This window comes from Zea mays, chromosome 4 (genome assembly GCF_902167145.1).
Source record: "Zea mays cultivar B73 chromosome 4, Zm-B73-REFERENCE-NAM-5.0, whole genome shotgun sequence".
Taxonomy (NCBI): domain Eukaryota; kingdom Viridiplantae; phylum Streptophyta; class Magnoliopsida; order Poales; family Poaceae; genus Zea; species Zea mays.
In genome coordinates, this window is record NC_050099.1 from 115,758,394 (window position 1) to 115,778,861 (window position 20,468).

The 20,468-nt window shown below is 45.5% G+C and overlaps 1 protein-coding gene across 1 annotated transcript; it reads right to left on the reverse strand.

Annotated features, from left to right (window-relative positions):
* Window positions 1–11,391: 11,391 nt before the first annotated feature.
* LOC103653601 (protein ALP1-like) lies at window positions 11,392–13,978 on the reverse strand. Its single transcript, XM_008680454.3, has 2 exons — window positions 13,227–13,978; window positions 11,392–13,148 (listed from the first exon to the last, which is right to left on the reverse strand). The coding sequence occupies exons 1-2, from the start codon at window positions 13,472–13,474 to the stop codon at window positions 12,107–12,109; spliced, it is 1,290 nt and encodes a 429-aa protein (XP_008678676.1). The 5' UTR covers window positions 13,475–13,978; the 3' UTR covers window positions 11,392–12,106.
* Window positions 13,979–20,468: the final 6,490 nt, after the last annotated feature.

Below are 20,468 nucleotides of genomic sequence, written 5' to 3' on the forward strand. Positions count from 1 at the left end.
GACCTTGAATGCTTCGAAGTAATGGCGCAATTTGCGCGAAGACATAACGACTGCGTAGGCAATCTTCTCTAGCTCTGTCATGTTGCACTTGGACGGTGTCAGCACTTCGGAGACATAGTAAACAGGGCACTTCCTGACCACGCCCTCAACTATCTGCTCCTGCACTAATGCCGCGCTGACCGCATGTGGCAAAGCCGCGACGTAGAGCAACAGGGGGAGCGAGGAGTCGGGGCTTGTGAGGACGGCCAACTCTGTCAGGTACTGTTTTAAAGAGGCGAAGGCCGCCGCCTGCTCTGGTCCCCAGGCGAAGTCTTTTGCACCATGGAGTGTTTTGAGGAAGGGGAGACTTCGCTCGGCGGACCTGGAGATAAATCTGTTGAGAGCGGCCAATCTGCCTGTCAGGCGCTGGACGTCTCTGGCGGACTGCGGAGACGTCATGTTTATGATGGCCTGAATCTTGGTTGGGTTGGCCTTGATGCCGCGGTGTGATACCAGGTAGCCCAATATTTTGCCTTGGCGAACGCCGAAGACGCACTTTTCCGTGTTAAGGCGGAGTCGTGCATCTCGCATGTTTGCGAATGTCTCGGCGAGGTCGGCGAGATGGTCCTCCTTGCTCTTGGTGGCGACGACAATGTCGTCCACATATGTGAATATATTTCTGCCAACTTGCCCTTCGAGCACTGTTTTGGTAAGCCTGGAGAAGGTGGACCCATCGTTCTTGAGTCCCTCCGGCATTCTGATGAAGCAATATGTGCTGAAGGGTGTTATAAAGCTGGTGCTAGCCTTGTCTTCCTCTTTCATGAATATCTGGTGGTAACCGGAGAAGCAGTCGAGGAGAGACATGACCTCGCATCCGGCCGCGCTATCGACTATTTTGTCGATCCACGACAACGGGAAATTGTCCTTTGGGCAGGCCTTGTTGAGACTGGTGAAGTCAATGCACATTCGCCACTTCCTGCTTTTTTTCTGTACCATTACAACATTGGAGAGCCACGTGGGATAAGCCACGGGCTCGATGAATTTGGCTTCCAGGAGGCGGTGCACCTCTGCCTTGGCGGCCTCTGTCTTCTCGTCGGACATTTTGCGAAGCCTCTGCTTTTTTGGTCGCACCGAAGGGTCAATTCCCAAGCTGTGCTCCATTATGGATCGGCTGACTCCGACCAGATCGAGGGCAGACCAGGCGAAGACATCTTTATTCTTGGTTAGGCAGCAGAGGAGTTTCTCCTCTTCATGCGAAGTGAGGTCTTCGCTGATAGTGACTGTCTGCTTGGGCGTGGCCTGATCGAGGGGGACAGTCTTGGTCCCGTCGTTGCTCTGCAGCTGTGCCTTGTCGTGCTGCTTATTGGTTGGGCTGGCGGGCGCGGGGACCTCGCACTGGGCCGTGAGGCAGTGCACGTTTCTCTGACCGGGCATGAAGTCCCGCTCTATGTTGCGAGCAGTCTGTTGATTGCCGTAGACCGTAATGACGCCTAACGGACCTGGTATCTTCATACATAGGTACAGTCCGTGAATGGCTGCTTCGAACTTATTGATGGAGCCCCGGCCCATGATGGCATTGTATGGATATACCATATCCACGATATCAAAGGTTACTTGCTCACTTCGGGCATTGGGTGCTACACCGAAGGAGAGAGGCAGCTCTATTTTACCGACAGGAAAGGTGCCCTTGCCGCCGAAGCCATACAACGGGTTGTCCGAAGGCTTGAGCAGGCTGTGGCTTATGCCCATGCGATCGAAGGCGTGGAGGAAGATGATGTCCGCCTGACTACCATTGTCAACTAGGACTTTGTGCAGGTCCCAGCCTGCCACGCTGCAATTGATAACCATGGCGTCGCAGTGGGGGGCGCTGCGTAGGTCGACGTCTCGTGCGTCGAAGGTTAACGGTATGTGGGACCACTTTGTCTGCACGACTGGGCCAGTGACGGCGACGTGGTTGATGCTGCGGTAGTGGTCCCGCTTCTGCCGCTTTGTGTCGAAGTCTGTGCTGGACCCCCCAGTTGTCATGTGAATGACTCCGCGATATGGCTGATCGGCGAAGTCTTCCTGCTTTGGAGCATGGGGGATGTTTTGATGTTGCTGGTGTGGTGGTGGGGGTGGGGGAGGTACGATTTGTACCTCCTGATGGTGTTGGTAAGCGTGGTGCGGTGGATGCGGGGCGGGGGCATGGATATATGGTGGAGGGGGTTGCTGGTAAGTGTGTGCGACAACTCTGGGGTTGTCGGCTGGTTGCGCCCGTGCCATCCTGTCTCTGGTGGCCTTCGTTTCTGGGCAGTCTTTGGTTTGGTGGGCGCAGTCTTCGCCGTGGAAGAGGCAGTAGAATCGGCGCGGCGGCTCCGCACGCCCCCGACCCCTACCGCGAGTTCCATTTCCGCGGCCCTGGGGGGGATACTCCTGGCGATGAGGGGCGTCAGCAGCGGGGTGCTGGTTGGCGATGTTATGCACTTGCTGTTGGTTGTGGCCGTCTCGACCAGAGTCCGGCTGCGGAGTCCTTGTCCACGTGCGGCTGGACTGTGGAGCATCTTTTGGCTTCCTTTGAGACTCAACCTTGCGCTGGTGGAGCTCTTCGGATTTGGCGTATTTTTCAAACAGCTGATATAATTCCTGGAGGTTCCTGGGCGGATCTCTGATGCAGTGGCTGTAAAGGACGCCGGCGCGAAGGCCACTGATAGCGTAGTGGATAGCGATCTGGTCATCGACTGAGGGCAGTTGTGACTTGAGTGTTAAAAATTTGCGGTAATACTCCCGCAGAGTCTTCTTTTCCAGTTGCTTGCAGAGCGAGAGTTCGGCCAAGGCGTCGGTGTCTGGGCGGTACCCTTGGAAGTTGAGCAGGAACTTGTCCCGGAGGCTTCTCCAGGAATCAATGGACAGCGGAGGCAACCTGGTGAACCAGGTGAGAGCTGGGCCTTCTAGGGCAATGATGAAAGACTTCGCCATTGTGGCGTCGTCCCCTCCGAAAGATGCAACGGCGACCTGATAGCTCATTATGTACTGTGCCGGGTCGGTGCTGCCGTTGTACTTGGGATAGGTCCCTGCCCGGAAGTTAGCTGGCCAAGGCGTCACTTGCAGGTGTGGCGCCAGGGGACTTCGCTCGTCGAGATAGTTGACCCCTTGGAATGGCGCGGCGTGCGGGAAGGTGTGGTCGCGCTGGGGGAAACGCGGGTCTTCCGGTTGTGCGCGGTGTTGCAGGGGTGGCTCATGCTGCAGGCCGAGGTGGCCTTCGCGCGTGTCTTCCAGTTGTGCGCGCTGCTGGAGGGGTGGCCCGTGCTGCAGGCCAAGATGGCCTTCGCGCTGCATCAGCGCGATCTCCCGCTCGAGGTCTTGGGCCTTCTGCTCTTCGTCGCGTATCATTTGCCGCACTTTGGCTAGTGCGGACACGCGCTGGCGCTTGGCCTCCAGTATCTCTTTCTGCCTCTGGAGATTGCGGTTCTTGAGGCGCAGGGCGCGCAGCTGTAGCTGTTCTTCCGCTGAGACGCCGAGGACTTCACCATCCTCGGTGAGGTCCGCGCCCTCCAGTGGGGCGAAGCCTGGGGGTGGCTGCGATTGTCCTTCAGGGCCGCAGGTGCGGAGAGTGTCGTCTTCGCAGGTGCGGGGAACGTTGTCTTCAGTGGCCTCTTGGTGGGTGGATTGGGTGAGGGCGAGGGCCTTGCCCTTTCTTGCGGCAAGCAGTGCTACCTTCGCAGCCTCGTCAGCCTTCGGGTTAGCTCTCTTGGGTGCCATCGCGGGTGGTTTTCTCGTAGCACGAACGGTGGGCGCCAAATGTTGGAACTTGCTCTCGGTCGCAAGGGGGCCAACAAGGGTGAACAGTGACGTTAACAGGGTTACGCGCTAGACGGCAATAGCTCTGTTAATCTGGCCTCTCACCCTAAACCTCCTGTGATAATCCTCGGTATGCAACCCTCATTAGTACTCGTACTATTCTAGTCGACGTATTGCGCGTCCGAAATCGGGGATTTGCACTCGGCTGGGGTGCTCGACGGCGAGGTCGCCGCCGTTGTGCGGTCAGCGTTGCCGCGGTTCACTGGAAGGAAGGTGACGAATCGGTGACCGTCAGATCCGTGGGGAAGGGCAGTGATTAGACGACGCGCGTATCCCTTCGCTAGATCCACCTCGGCAGTAGGATAGTGATCGGAGGGTTAGGGTCGGATCTCGGGATCGTAGGATGTTGGTCGTTGGATCTAGATCCAATAGCTCTCGGTTCGTAACGATTCAATAAGATCTAAATCTAATCGCCGCCGTCGGTTCTCGATCGGGCGGACCAGAGCCGCCCATACCCCTTCTCCATGACAGTTTAGCATATGAACCCCTACAGAATCAAGTAATGAACCCGCGGTCCACTACGTGGGTAAACTAAGTCTTGGGAAACTTTACACTGATAACCCTGCACTTTCCTGTTTTCATGTGCCCAGTCTAGAGACTTATAAAATCCAGTAAAAATAATTAGAAATGATTTTTAATGTAAAAAAATGCTAGAACTTGTTTAATTCATATAAAATCCATATGAACTCCAAATTGACTCATTCCAATTTCTATAATTTTGTAAGATTATTGTTTATCATCTAGTGCCACTGTTTTGACATGAAAGCCCCATTAAAATTTATTTCCTAATTAATCTTGTATCAAATACATAGAACCTTCGGAAATCCATAACTTCTTCATTTTAATTCTGATCTGAACCGTTCCAGTTGTGTTAGCTTTGTATAAATAATTACTACGCAATAACAAACATTGATTATACCATGTCTCATACTTTTATAATTAGACATTTATTTATCCTACGTTAATTGGATTAATCTATGTCTATTGGATTAACTTCTGGTATTATGATTATAATTTGACTAGATAATCTTTAACCAAATAATGACTTAGATTGAAGTAGAGATAATTATTTATAGAATAACCACTCATATGATTTACACTAACCAATTTATAATATAGTTTAATATTTTAATCACATAGATCTTCTATAGAATCATAACTCCATAATCGTAACTTCGATCTTAGTAGTTCTCGATCCCACGATATCGTAGCTTCGCGTAGATCATTATTATTCAGTTTGTTCTTATGCTTGGTGTGATGTTAATTTTGTCTATACCATGTTTGTTTGTATTGCTACGACTAGCAGGGAGGTCACGAGTCACTTGAAGAGCAAGTGGTACCTGGAATCTCAAGGCCCAGGCAAGTTGTGCCCTTGATCACTTTCATTTACCCAATAATGTTCTTTATTATCACTTATTCATGCATAGGCTTAATTTTGATGGGACCCAATAGGTCACCCTAGTCTGATTATCTTTATACCTTGTTTACCCCTGAACTATTTGGATAGTTTTGCTATTGCCTTAAATGGTTTTGGGATTAATATTTCACTATATCCATGTTCCAATTATTCTGTTATTTTATTTATGTTCATGTCAAGATCATTAATCTTAATTGGAACATGGAGCTTAACTTGAGAAACATGTGCGACCACAAGGGTGGAATGGGACGCCCTTGGCTGACTAATTAGGAAAGCTAGTGAAAGACTAACTTACCCGAAAGGGGCAAGGGCAGTAGGGGAGTTGCATGCAGGGAGGTTCTCAGGTTGATTTTACTGCGATGGCGGTCAGACGAGGGATTCTTGCAAGTGATCTTCCCATAAACTGTAGCAGGTTTTCGGAAGCTAGTGGAACTTTGTAAAGGCCTCGTAGTGGATCCCTAGCCATTCACCTCGGTAGTGTCTAAGGGTCTAGCTAACCCTGGCGACATGGGATACACGACTTGTGGGTACAGGGTACAACCTCTACAGAGTGTAACTGGTATACTAGCCGAGCTCACGGTCATGAGCAGCTCAGGACTCTCGCATGATTAATTTATGAAACTTAAATTCAATTTTTCATATGCATTGCATGGGATTTGTTATTAATTTTGTTCTATTATTTTATTATGCTTTGGTATTCACTTACATTTAGTAACTGCTAATAAAAGTTGACCAACTTATTAAAAGCAATGCTCAGCTTTAACCCCTATTGTTGATCAGCCTTACACATTACATGAACTCCCACCTTTGGTGAGTTCATGCCACATTATTCCCCACAACTTGTTAAGCGATGAACATATGTGAGCTCACCCTTGCTGTCTCACACCCCCCACAGGAGAAGAGCAGGAGGTTCAAGAGGAGCCACACAACGAGGAGTTCGATTCGATCTAGGTGGCATCTACCAGTTGACTTTCTGGCCAAGGATGGATTTTAGATCCTTTTATATTTATCTTTTATTTTGTAAGACTTTCGCTATGTAATAAATACTCTGATTATTGTGACATTTATCTCTATACACTCTGTTATTATATATATATATATTGTCTTCTTTGGCGCATGTATGAAATGCACCCGGCTTTGTCCCTTAAAACCGGGTGTGACAATCGTTATGTGTCACCCATTATCTACCAGCTTTATGTAATAATAATGTAAAATTATGCATAAGTATGGGTCAGGACCTTAGCTGTTGACTCCACATTTACTATCTAACCAATAGAACCACACATATTTTTTGTGTTTTATTAAAACAATGTCTATCCATGTAATATATAGAAAACGTAATAATGCACGAGCATATGATAAAGTAGTTTTTTCCCTCGCTCAGAGTAGTACATAAAAGATATATATCGGCAATATTTTTTTACAATGAGTTTGGTATCCCAGGAGTAGATTGAACCCATTTTGTGATGTCTAGGACGTGTTTGGTCCTTGTCTAGATGTGCGTGGCAGAATCACTCCAATGCGCTCCGTACGATTAGGATGATAAACAAATAAACTTTTTTGAATATTTATCATCCGTTAGTTTATTTATAAAAAATAGAACGAGACAAATTAAAAAAGCAGAGGGAAGTAGTTTATTATCCTAGGTGACAAATAGTAATATCCTACATACGTATATATTTGCTCTGACTTATTAGCTCTCGCATCAAATTACATCCGGTCAAAATAAATTAAAATATCGTCGGTGATAAGGCCAATCATTGGACAGCCGGACAGGAATGTGACTGTGCTACCTGATAAATGCCGTTTCAGGGTTGCTAAATCACCACCAAATCAGGCAAAAGAAGCAACAGATCATTGTTGCTTATATATCGAGAGGAGAAACGCAACTTGAGAGAGGGAGAGAGATGTGCAGACAGCTAATTTCAATATTCCATGCCTGTACGTGGCAATCCAAATACTACTAGTACTTACGTGTACTCCAAACAACGGCGGGAAAGGTTTATGGTGCTGTTCACTTTTTTCAAGGTTTTAAATAGCCGGCTATAGCGATCGATATATCCTGATATATCCTTTTTAGCAGTGAAAAGTTACATCGTTTAGCTCGATATATCTCAATATATCCAGCTATATCGCGATATATCTCGATATTTGCACTTTTTGGAAGTTTGGGGATAAATTCATTTTCGCGCTATTTAAAACACTGCTTTTTTTAGCTTCTGCAGACCGTCGAACGTCCACATTTTTAGTCCGCTTATGTAAGAATCAATTTTATTAAAACCATCTAAAAATCAACGTGAATACAAAACTGGCAGAATCGTTATAATAGTAGGTTATACATCCTAAATCTTATGAACATTTTTATTTTTCTTCGCACGTAATTTATACGATACTTAGATTCTCTGTACAGACAGATTCTCTCTACAACAAGATTTCCGTTATTGTGATAGTAAGAAACTGTCATTTTGTATATCCTAAAGCCTATATATACTTTTATTTTTCTGTGCACGTAATCTACATGATACTTAGATTTTCTTCGTAGCTAGATTGTTCAACAGCGAGATTATGAGAAAAACTACTCCGAAAAAAAAAGCTGAACGGGCCGTAAAGACTTCGTTGGCTGTGGAAACACAAGACGACCGTGCATGCCCGCGCCAGCAGTAGTGTCTCGGCTGTTTTGGCTGCCGCTGAAGTCTTGAGCCCGATTGGTTGGTGGCCAGAATTTGATTGCCAATTTTTCTTTTTTTTTTGCTCTAGTATTGGCAATTTTTTTTTTGACAAATCTGTGGCAAGGCAATTTTTGGTAGCCAGGCCCTCTGGCTCTTAGGATATGTTTAGTTTGTGGCTAAATTTAACATACATTTTCTAAGATTAGTTGTCTAAATTGAATAATTAACTTTAGCCAAAAAAGTTAGATAAAACGTGACAATTGAGGTAACGAATAAAACATGCCTTTAGCGTGAGAAAGGACCACGCTGATCGACGAATCACTCGAGTGCAAACTCTACTATCGATGGAAGAAGACCGCGGAATTCTTCTTGGCAGGCCTTGTGGTGAACAAAGTCAGCGGGGCGTGTCGCGTCGGCCTGCATCGCTACAGTGCCCTACTAGCTACTAGCAAGCCATATCCCAGAGATTTCTGGGTGCAGCAGCTTACGGTTGCCGAGTTGTCTGCTCTCCCGACTGCAGGTGGGAGTGGATTCGCTTCCTCCATCCGTGCGGACGGACGGACGATGGCGTGCGCGAGCGAGCGTCGTCCCGTCCGCCTGCCGTTCCGTCATTCCGTGCGTGGTTCTTGTGTCTCTGAATTGTTCCAGTGCTACAGTGCAAGGAGCAAGCCAATGCGTCGCGTAGTACTCTGTACTCCTAGTTGCTACCTCACCTCTTGGTCTCTCTAGAGTCTAGACCTCGTTCATACAGCTCCCACTGTTGGAGTGAGTGTTGCTGTTGCTGCCGTGACTGCAAAAGACGAGGAGCTGTCAGACTCCCACCCCTTTCTATGGCCGCCTAGCAACAGTTGTAGGATGTGTCGTCTCGTATCACACTGTACACTCCTGCAGGGTGTCAATGGCTGACCGAAGCAGGCGAGTGGTGCAGTGGATGTACAACAACACCAGTCGGCAGCAGCTTGCACCGTTGGCTTGCTTAGGCTGTCTCCAACAGCACCGTGTAAAGGGTCCTTTCCTCTAAATATATAGGACTGTCAGGTCCCCTACGGCCCCAGCAAGGCACTCTATACCGTCCTCTAAATTTTAGAGTATGTGGCAGGCACTCTAAATGTGGAGGGCTCCGGGAGTGCGCTATCCGCGTTGTTTGTCCACCAGCCGCCGCCAGGAAACTTCCCCGCATTCCTACCCCGCGCTGGCGACTGCATCTTCCGGGGCCGAGCCCTCGATCCGGCGCGCTTCGCCGCCGGCATCGAGGCAGGAGGGCGAGAAGCGGCTGTGCGGAGGCGGGTCTGTCGGCGTAGAGCTCGCACCCCTTGGAACCGAGGCCGCGCGACCCCCCGCAACCGAAGATCCAAGCCAGCTTCCCCCTGTTCGTCGTCGGAGAGTCGCCATCGGCAAAAGGCTTCGTCGTCCGCCGACTTCGTCGAAGGCAGCCGGCAAAAGGAAGAGAAGCTCCTCGCCGCCGTCGTCTTCGTCTTCGATTCGGTCCACCGAGCCAGATCCGCGAACAGCGAGGTACAAACTACACAAATCCTTTTTTGTTTAGTACTTAATCTTTACCGTATTGTATTGTTCGTATTCGGTAGTATGGATTAGGGTTTGAGGGATGTTTAGGGTTTACGATCTTGAGCATTGTAAATAATGCGCTTCAATTTCATGCATCAATGGCTTATTGTTGTGTCCGGATGCTTCAATTTAGACCGGATTTGCGGGATCCATTTCGGGTTTGGGGGGGTTGTTCGTCCCCTATGATTCGGTTCTGTCCAGATTCAAATTACTCAACATTAATTTTCTATGCGACCATGGTAACCTAATCTGCAAATTTATAATAGGTTCACATAGATGCAATTTATAACAGGTAACCTAATCTGCAAATTTTAACTCTGTACTCATAGTTTGGAATCCCTTCGATTGAGTAGTTTGTATAACATGCGTAAATTGTAGTCGGTGTTAACTAATTGAACACTGTGTTTGATGTAGCCATGGATTCGGAGAACGAAAAGCTCCGTAAAGCACTGGCTACTCTGCTCAGAGTTGTTCAAAAGCCTAGTTGTGACATCGTTGATGTCGTCAAATCAGCCTTCCAGCCTTTCAACTCACCTTTGCTCGACGAATTGAACCGAGCACTAGTTGAGATTGATGACCTCGCCAAGGATCTTGAAGACGTAGCAGTGCAAACTCAGTGGGAGGTAGAAAATATGGCTAAGAGTGAAGTGAAAGAACATCCACAACAAGAGGAAGCAGTAGAGGAGCTTCTCATACAAGATGGTTCAGAAGACGAGCTACTGATAGACGAAGAGTCACCAATTAAGTATGAAGACCTTGTGGGCTACGACGATGGTCGTGACTACTCAACCGACGACACATATCCGTACTAGTGTTCTAGGTTAAACTTCAGTACAAGTATTGTAGCATGTTTAGGTCTATGTTCAGGTGTACTTGTCGGTTGGTATGATCATGCTTTTGGGGGAGTTTAATGTTCTGGTCTATGTAAACTAAATCCGGTTCAGTTACTACAATAATTATTGTGTTTTCTTGGACTATGTTTGCCTTACTTTATACCATGTTACATGATGCCTACATACTCATTTATATCATGTTTCATCTGCCTGTATTGCATAGAATGGGGAGTGATTGGAACCAGGTGATGTCTCAATATGGAAGCTTCCTTAGCCAGATTGACGAGCAGCCTATCGGAACACAATATTCTGAATTTCCAGTTGATGGGCAACCCGAGGGCTCAAGAACACCAGCTGTTACTAAAAAGCCAACTCAAAGAACTAAGCTAGCAAACTTCACTGCTGAAGAGGACACAAGGGTATGCCATGCATGGCTTGCTGTTAGTTGCGATCCCATTATTAACACAGGCCAGAAACGTCAAGGATTTTGGAGTAGAATTACTCAAGCATACAACTCAAGACGAGGAACATTGCTAGAAAGGTCCACAAAATCTTTGATGAGTAGATGGGATACTATCAAAACACAGTGTTCCACTTTTGCTGGATACATGATGGCAGTCCTCCGACAGAATCCTAGTGGACTCAGTGACGCAGACAAGGTACATCTTTCATGTAACATTTTGACATCACTATTTAGAGGTTTGTTAGTAGGTTCCTGTTGTAACCATTTGTTATATGTGACAGACATCACTGGCAGCTTCTAGGTTTGCAGCAATTGAGAAGAAGCCTTTCCACTTTTTACATTGTTGGGCCATTCTTAAGGACCAACCAAAATGGATGGACAACCACATGGGTCAACAACAACAGCAAGCCAACGCTAATCCCACACATTCTAACACTGTCGATTTGGATGTAGAAGAATCTGTACCATCAAGCTTCACATCCAAGAGGCCCCTTGGTCGAGATTCTTCGAAGGAAAAGGCAAAGAGGACTAAATCTGTGGACACATCTTCATCAGATTCTGAGTTTATGACACACATGGGTGATCTTTCTTTGGAGTACCTGTCAGTGTACAAAACAGCTATTACAACTGAGGAAAAGAAGTTGGATTCAATGAACAGAAATGAGAGGCAGAAATTGCTCCTTGAAAAGAAGAAGTTGAACCTAGAGAAATTAAGGCTTGAAAGGCAGAAACTAAAGGAGGACAAGGAAGAGGAGATAATGATCTTAAGCATGGATTTGAGCAAATGTAACCCTCTACTCCGCCAGTACTATGAAGCCAAGCAACAAGAGATACTGGCAAGGGTTACTGGGTCTACTTCATCTGGCCAGTGAAGGTTCCTTACTTAATATGTTTGTTTGTCATTTATGAATGAGGCGTACTCGGACTTGTTACTGTGAGCTTGCTGTCGTCAGATCGTAATCTGGTTTGTACCAGTTTTTATAGGTCGTCTTTGAACTATTTGTTTTCAAGTTATTGTTATGAACTATTTGTCATGGTTTGTACCTGAATGTTTTACTATATGTGTTGAACTATTTGGTTTCATGAACTGTGACCTTGGTGCAGTTTTTGTTTAGCATTTGTACACACATGTGGTTGCATGACAGTAGTACTCCTTCTTATTGAATTCAAACAGCAGCATGAGACACTACGACACTTGGACACTAAGACACACAGTACACACACTTGACAGATGAAGTAGAACAGACATGACACTAACACAGACACTACAACAATGTAAAGTAAACAAAGACAGTTCGACAGTAGATAAGAACATCCATGACAGAACTTGTTTCATTGTGTCCTATGCAACTCCGGATCCATGTCGCGCCCAGTGATGGTGTATCAGATCTACCTGAAGCTGAGTATATTTGTTGCGGTCTTTCAGTTGGTTGTACCTTTGATTGACGAATTCGTTGCGCTCTTCCATTGAACCTTGAGTTGTGTCTGCCAGCACTCCGATGTTTTCAAAGGTTGTGTTCAAAGACAATGGACCTTCGTCTTCTACTATCATGTTGTGCAATATTATGCATGTTTTCATGATGTCCCCAATGTGTTCAGGACTCCAACCGTATGCAGGTCCACGGACCACACCCCATCTCTTCTGCAGTACACCGAAAGCTCGTTCTATATCTTTTCGAGCAGACTCTTGAATTGTTGCAAAGTGTTGGGTTCTAACGTCGTAGGGGTTACGGATTGTCTTCACAAATGCGGGCCAGTCAGGGTAAATCCCGTCTGCTAGGTAATATCCCATATTGTACGTGTGACCATTCACAGTGAATGAAACCGGAGGTGTGTCACCGCTCAGATGCCTTTCAAAAAGGTTTGAACGGTGAAGAACATTTATGTCGTTGCAACTACCTGGCAGACCAAAATATGCATGCCATATCCACAGGTCATACGAGGCAACAGCTTCCAAGATCATGGTAGGATGTTTACCACGCCCTGTAAACATCCCCTTCCATGAACTTGGGCAGTTACGCCACTCCCAATGCATGCAATCAACACTACCAAGCATACCAGGAAACCCACGTGACTCGCCAACTTGGAGAAGGCGTGCAATATCTTCTGCATTTGGTGCACGGAGATAATACGGAGCAAACGCGGTTTGGACGGCCGTGCAAAAGTGTTTCAATGCCTCATGAGCAGTAGATTCCCCAATACGTACGTATTCGTCAACGGCATCAGCTGGAATACCGTAAGCAAGGATTCGAACAGCAGCAACAAATTTCTGTAGAGCAGAAAGACCAATCTCACCCGCACAATTTGGACGCTGAATAAAATAAGGATCCACTTGTTGCACAACATCAACAAGGCGCTCAAAGACATGGCGACGCATGCGGAACCTACCATAGAATTCATGTGTCATAATAGGGGTCATGAAGTTTTGTACATGGTAAAAAGAATGTGTTAATTGTAAATACCTCCTACGAAATTGAGCATCCGTGTACACCGGGTTGGCTCCAAAGTAGTCCGCTCGGATTCTTGCATCGCCGCTCATGTGATCACGATGAATCCTAACACGCCCTGGAATCGAACCACCATGACGACGCTCATTGCGTGCACGTCGTCTCCTATTGACCATGTGCCTCGCCAACTGCAACTCTTCTTCTTCCTCTTCCATTTCTTCCATCAAGCGCACAAGAAAATTGTTTTCTAAGTAGGGATTCATGGTTGTCGAGTTTGTAAAGGCAAGGTTGAGTGAAGTATGGAAGGCTCACTTGGTATTTATAGAGGAAGTACGCTTCGGATAGAAGACGTGCGCTTGTCGTGCAAGGGAAGCAAGGCTATGGCTTCTCGAAGAAGAGTACTGGCTTACGGTGCAAGCTTGTCCATTTGAAAACTTATTTTGGCAACGATATTATACTATGTGGCGCGTTACCGACAACAATTACACAACAACAAAACAATCAATGTAATTATTATTGATATTTCGAATTTATTGCTTTGAAAATTAATAAATACAATTTTTTCGGATCATTTATATAGTGTCAAATGAGAAGAAAACAAAGAAAAATGAAAAAGAAATGGAAAATGTGAATCTGTTAACACTGTAGCTTTAGGGGACGGAATTTAGAGAACGCTGCTGGAGACGGAGAATATATAGAGGACAGAATCTTTTAGAGTGTTCTGTAAAGGACAGAGAATATTCCTTTAGGGGACGCTGCTGGAGACAGTCTTACCGCGCCGCCATTACCGCCCTGCGACGCCTCTCCTAGTAGCAAGCAACTTCAATAGATATATATATATATATATATATATATATATATATATATATATATATATATATATATATATATATTGTATAGCAGTTAAGGGTGAAATTCGTTTTTTCCAACTGAAGTAAACAACACTGTATGGCTTTTCCAAATGAAAGTATTAAGTATACACCGATAGGGTGTGTCCTCTACACGAGCCGGTTAACAGGGAACATGGTAGAGTTAATCCTAGCCGTCTAAGCGCGTCCTTGATCGTGGGCTGTTGGTCACTTATTCTTAATTGCTGTGGATTAAGAACAAGTTAATGTGTTTGTTATACGTTAAAGACCTTCGTCCTTCGAAACATTATTTTCTCTTCGGGTATAACGAATTTTGGACGAAGGTTATGAAGAACAAGTTTACATCATTCATAGATACGAAAACATAACCACAAATGTAATATCATACCATATATTCATTTTGTACTGAATATATCAATAACATTGAAACATATATTACATTGATACATTCGCTTTGTTTGAAGGCAATGATGTGAATGCAATTACAATTCAGCGTGAACAGTACGGGGTACTCACTATCGGAATCCAGGACTTTGCCGAGTGCCGGACGCTTTGCCGAGTGCTTTTTGTCGGGCACTCGACAAAGAAGGCTTTGCCGAGAGCCGCACTCGGTGAATTCCTGCTCTTGGTAACGAGCTGGTTTACCGAGTGCAGGACACTCGGCACAAGAGAACTCTCGGCAAAGACATGTTTGCCGAGTGTCAAACACTCGGCAAAGGTGGTGCTCGGCAAAAGACCGTCAGCGGCCGTCATAAATCTGACGGCCGTCAGCCTTTGCCGAGGGCCGAGGGTCGGCACTCGGCAAAGAGGCTTCTTTGCCGAGTGCCAAATATTTGACACTCGGCAAAGAACTCTTTACCGAGTGTCTTCTCTGGACACTCGGCAAAGCATATTTTTATTTTTTAGATTTTGTCCACCAAACTTTTTGTGGTATGTTCTTACACTATGTAGACCTACATGTATCATTTGTGGACAATTATAACAGAGTTTTCAATCGTTAGTAGATTTAGTTCGTTTATTTGAATTTCTTCGAAAAATTCAGATTTGAACTGCAGGTCACTCGAAACTTGAAAAACCATGCATGCAAAAATGATATTCATGTTACTTAGCATAAGTTACGACCGATTCCAGGAGCGAACCGGAAACTTCGAGCAACATGCTCACTAAACATGGTCGTGAACTTACCATCCACATGTTTAAAAATTATATAAAACACAAAAAAGTCAGAAAATCATGAAACTTATCCACGTGTCATGATATCATATGTAGAGTCTGTGATAAAAATTTGAAAAAGTTTCGAGAAAACTGTGACGCACTATGTGAAGAAACCTAAGAGATCCACATTGAAACTCTATGATTTCATGTGTAGTTCTCTTAAGTTTTTACACATAGTGTCTCACAACTTTCTCCAAACATTCTAAAATTTTTATCACAGCCTCTACATATGATATCATGACACGTGGACAAGTTTCATGATTTTCTGAGTTTGTTTATGTTTTATAAAATTTTTAAACAACTGGATAGCAAGTTTACGGCCATGTTGAGTGAGCATGGTGCTCGAAGTTTCCGGTTCGCTCCTGAAATCGGTCGTAACTTGTGTTAAATAGCATGAATATGATTTTTGCATGAACGGATTTCCAAGTTTCGAGTGACTTGCAGTTCAAATGTGATTTTTTCGAAGAAATTCAAATAAACGAACTAAATCTACTAGCTATAGAAAACACTTTTCTAATTGTCTCAAAATGGTACATGTAGGTCTATATAGTGTAGGAACACACCACAAAAATTTTGGTTTGGAAAATAAAAAAAATAAAAATGTAATTTGTCGAGTGTCCAGAAATGACACTCGGCAAAGTAGCCTTTGCCAAGTGCCAGCTGGTTGACACTCGGCAAAGAATAGTAAAAGAATCTTTATCGAGTGTCAGCTGGTTGACACCCGGCAAAGGCTACTTTGCCGGGTGCCAGCGATCTGGCACTCGATAAAGAATATTTTAAAATTTTAAAAAATCTTTGCCGAGTGCCAGATCGCGGGCACTCGGCAAAGAAAGAAAATAAACTGGATGCGCGTTCTTCTTTCTCCTTCTTTCTCTCCTCTCACTCTCTCTGTCACGCCCGCCGTCCGCCCGCCGCCACGCCGTCCGCCCGCCGCGCCGGCCCCTCGCCGCGGCCGTGCCCGCCCCGCCCGCCCGCTCGCCACGCCGCCCCTCGCCGCGCCGTCCGGCCACCCCTCCCCGCGCCGGCCCCTCGCCGCTGCCGTGCCCGCCCCGCCCGCCCGCTTGCCGCGCGCCGCCGCCTCCCCGCGCCGCCGTCTCAAGGTATAAATTTTTCATGGTTTCATTTGTTGAGAATTAATTGTTTTTGTCATTTGTTTAGAATTAACTGGTATTAATCAATAAACAATATTATTTACCATGGTTTCATTTGAACAAACACATGTTTATATTAATGTAATCAAAGTAGACATGTTTATATTAATGTAATCAAAGTAGACACGATCACATTTTTCATGAGAAGGAGAATGAGGGTATTTGTGCGTTGGTTGAATGTCCTTATCATTTTATGCATGGGCCACACATCATGTATTGATGTTTCATAGATTGAATATATATATATATATATATATATATATATATATATGTGATTGCAGGCCATCGTGCCATTGAATTATGCGTGGATGTCAGCCATCGTGCTGATACTTTTATTTGCAGGATTTCGAAACCTCCCCGTGCAGGGAAGGTGCTGCCAAAATTTTCTATTGCTAGGCTTCTGTTAGAGGATGGAGGACCGTGAGTGGATGTACACGGGCCATAGAGGAAGGAACGATGTCACCACTGAATGGATTAGAAAGACCGATGATTTCGTGGAATGGGCATATGGCAAAGCTGCTAAAGGAGCGAGTCTAGTCCCATGCCCGTGCAGCAAATGTGCCAACCGAAAAAGAAAACCAAAGAAGGCCATGGTAGAACATATTTGGAAGAATGGATTTACGCCGGGCTATACTCGGTGGATATTTTATGGTGAAGCGCATCGTACGAGGGAGGAGGTGCTGAGACAACGTGTCGAGGATTATGACACGGATGCGGGGGTAGCGGATATGTTGAATGACTATCTGGAGGCACAATACACAGGAGGATGTATAGATGACGAGCCAGAGCCGACTGCAAAGGCGTTCTACGACATGTTCGACGCGGCACAGAAGCCCCTTCACGGCCAGACAAAGGTTTCTTAACTGGATGGCATTGGGCGTGTAATGGCGTTCAAGTCGCAGTACATCATGAGTAGAGATGCATTCGATGGCTTGTTGACGGTTATTGGGAGCCTGCTTCCGGATGATCACGTTCTGCCAAAGAGCATGTACGAGGCACAGAAACTACTTCGTGCACTCAAGATGACGTATGAGCAAATTCATGCTTGTCCGAAGGGCTGCATGCTATTTAGGAAAGAATACGCGGAGGCAAAGTACTGTCCCAAGTGTAAATCGTCTAGGTTCATGGAGGTAGACTCTGGTGATGGACAGAAGAGGCAGCTCGACATCCCCTTGACAATCCTACGACACCTTCCGTTCATACCGAGGATCCAGCGTCTGTACATGACAGAGGAATTCGTGAAACAGATGACATGGCACAAAAATGGAAAACAATACAATCCTGACAAGATGGTGCACGCATCCGATGGTGAAGCATGGAAACACTTTGATGCCATTCACCGTGAGAAAGCCGAAGAGGCTCGTAATGTACGTGTTGCGTTGGCCACAGATGGGTTCAATCCCTATGGAATGAGCGCTGCCCCGTACACATGTTGGCCCGTGTTTGTTATCCCAATCAATCTCCCCCCTGGTCTGTGATTTCAAAGGCAGAATATATTCGTGTCATTGATAATTCCCAGACACCCGGAGAATAAAATGGGCGTGTACATGGAGCCTTTGATCGATGAATTGGTACGTGCCTGGGAGGAAGGGGTATGGACGTATGATCGAGCTACGAAGACAAACTTCAGAATGCATGTTTGGTACCTGTTGGGGGTCTGCTTCATCGCCGAAGGTCCAATAAGAAGAAACACCTTCGGAAGATCGACACAGAAGCAAAGCTGAAGCTACCAATCAGAGAGCTTCGTAGCGTACTTCTAGATGCACCGACTTAAAGATGAAATGACCAATCGACCCATGATAACTTGTATTATGATTGTAATCATTTGTAAAGGGCATGAATGTAATTTCTCATAGACTGCGTCCTGTGCCTATAAATAGATTAACAGTACCCCCGTACTCTTCACGTTGTCTTGTATTTGCTCGTGCGCCACGCTTGGATTTTTGCCTTCTGTCAAGCCGAAGGTACAAATGTAATTAAATATTGTCTTTATCTATTAAAGATTATATAATAAAGATATATGAATGATATTATATGATTATTCATGTTAACTTTCATGTTTCATATGCTTTGTTTTTCATTAACGTATTCTGTGATGATGAAGGTACGTCCTTTATGACCTTCGTCCAAAGATCATTATATCCTAAGGGAAATAATGCTTCGAAGGATGAAGGACATTAACATTTAATATTTTGTGTTGCCTTGTTCTTAACTCATAGCATTTGAGAACAAGTCCCCAACATTGGCGCCCACCTTCGGTGAACTCACTTCCACTGTTGAGCTGATGGCTTCGTTCAACAATCAAGCTGAAGTTGCTTCGGCTACGAAGCTGGTGCTCCCGATAACAGGCGGTTCATGCTCAGAACTGGCCAACAAGAAGCAGAAGAAGGAGGCTCAGAGAAGGGTGCAGGGACCCTTCATCAAGTCAAAATGGTCCCACATCCCAATCACCTTCTCCCAGGAGGACCTTCAGCTCAAGGATTACCCTCATAATGATGCTATGGTCATATCTTGTGTCATCAAGGGATTTCTGGTCCAAAATGTTCTAGTTGATACAGGTAGTGCAGCGGATATTATATTTGCTAAGGCCTTCAGACAGATGCAGGAGCCAGAGGACAAGATTCATGATGCTACACACCCTCTTTGTGGCTTCGGAGGAAGGCAGATTGTAGCACTCGGCAAAATCACGATGCCAGTGACCTTTGGCTTCGTCCACAATACAAGGATTGAACAGGTTGTGTTTGACATTGTTGGTATGGAATACCCCTACAATGCAATCATTGGTCGTGGGACACTTAATGCTTTCGAAGCAATACTTCATCCAGCATATCTATGCATGAAGATACCTTCGGAATAAGGGCCCATTGCTGTTCATGGGAGTCAAGAAGCCGCTAGAAAAGCCGAAGGAAACTGGACAGACTCAAAAGCGATTCACAATATAGATGGAGCCGAAGCTTGTGAACAGTACAAGTACAGAAGGGAGAAGGCTGCTTCGGCTGGTCAACCAAAATCTATGCTTCTATGTGAAGACATAGCAGAGCAGAAGGTACTGCTGGGGTCTCAACTATCTGAAGAGCAGGAGAAAACTTTGATAAGGTTTTTATTCAACAAGAAGGATGTTTTTGCTTGGTTGGCTAATGATCTATGTGGTGTCAACAGAGATGTTATTGAATATTCACTCAATGTCGACCCGTCCTTCAGGCTAAGAAAGCAAAGGCTTCAGAAAATGTCTGATGATAAAGCAGAAGGTGCTCGGAATGAAGTAAAAAGACTTCTCAGTGCTGGTGTCATCAGAGAGGTAAAATATCCAAAGTGGCTAGCCAATACTGTTATGGTGAAGAAGGCCAATGGCAAATGGAGAATGTGTATTGACTTCACAGATCTTAACAAGGCCTGTCCAAAGGACGAATTTCCATTACCAAGAATAGACTCTCTTGTAGACGCAGCAACTTCTTCAGAGCTTATGAGTCTGCTGGATTGCTACTTAGGATATCATCAAATATGGATGAAGAAGGAGGATGAGCCAAAGACTAGCTTCATAACTCCCAGTGGCACCTATTGTTATCTTCGGATGCCTAAGGGGCTCAAGAATGCTTGAGGAAGCTTCAGCAGAATGATAGCCAATGTCCTTCATTCCCAGATAGGCAGAAATGTGCTAACATACATTGATGATATCATAGTAAAAAGCACGAAGCAAGAAAATCACATTACTGATCTGCAAGAAACATTTGCTAATTTCAGGCAAGCTGGACTGAAATTAAATCCAAAAAAATGTGTTTTTGGAGTGAAGAAGGGTAAGTTCCTTGGCTGTCTAGTTTCAACAAAGGGGATTGAAGCTAACCCAAGCAAGATTGAAGCTATCCTTCGGATGGAGCCGCCAAGCACAAAGAAGGGGGCCCAACGGCTGACAGGAAGACTGGCATCATTGAATAGATTTATATCTAGATCAGCAGAAAGAAACTTGCCATTCTTTGAAATACTAAAGTCAGCCGAAGTTTTTCAATGGGGCCCAGCTCAACAGA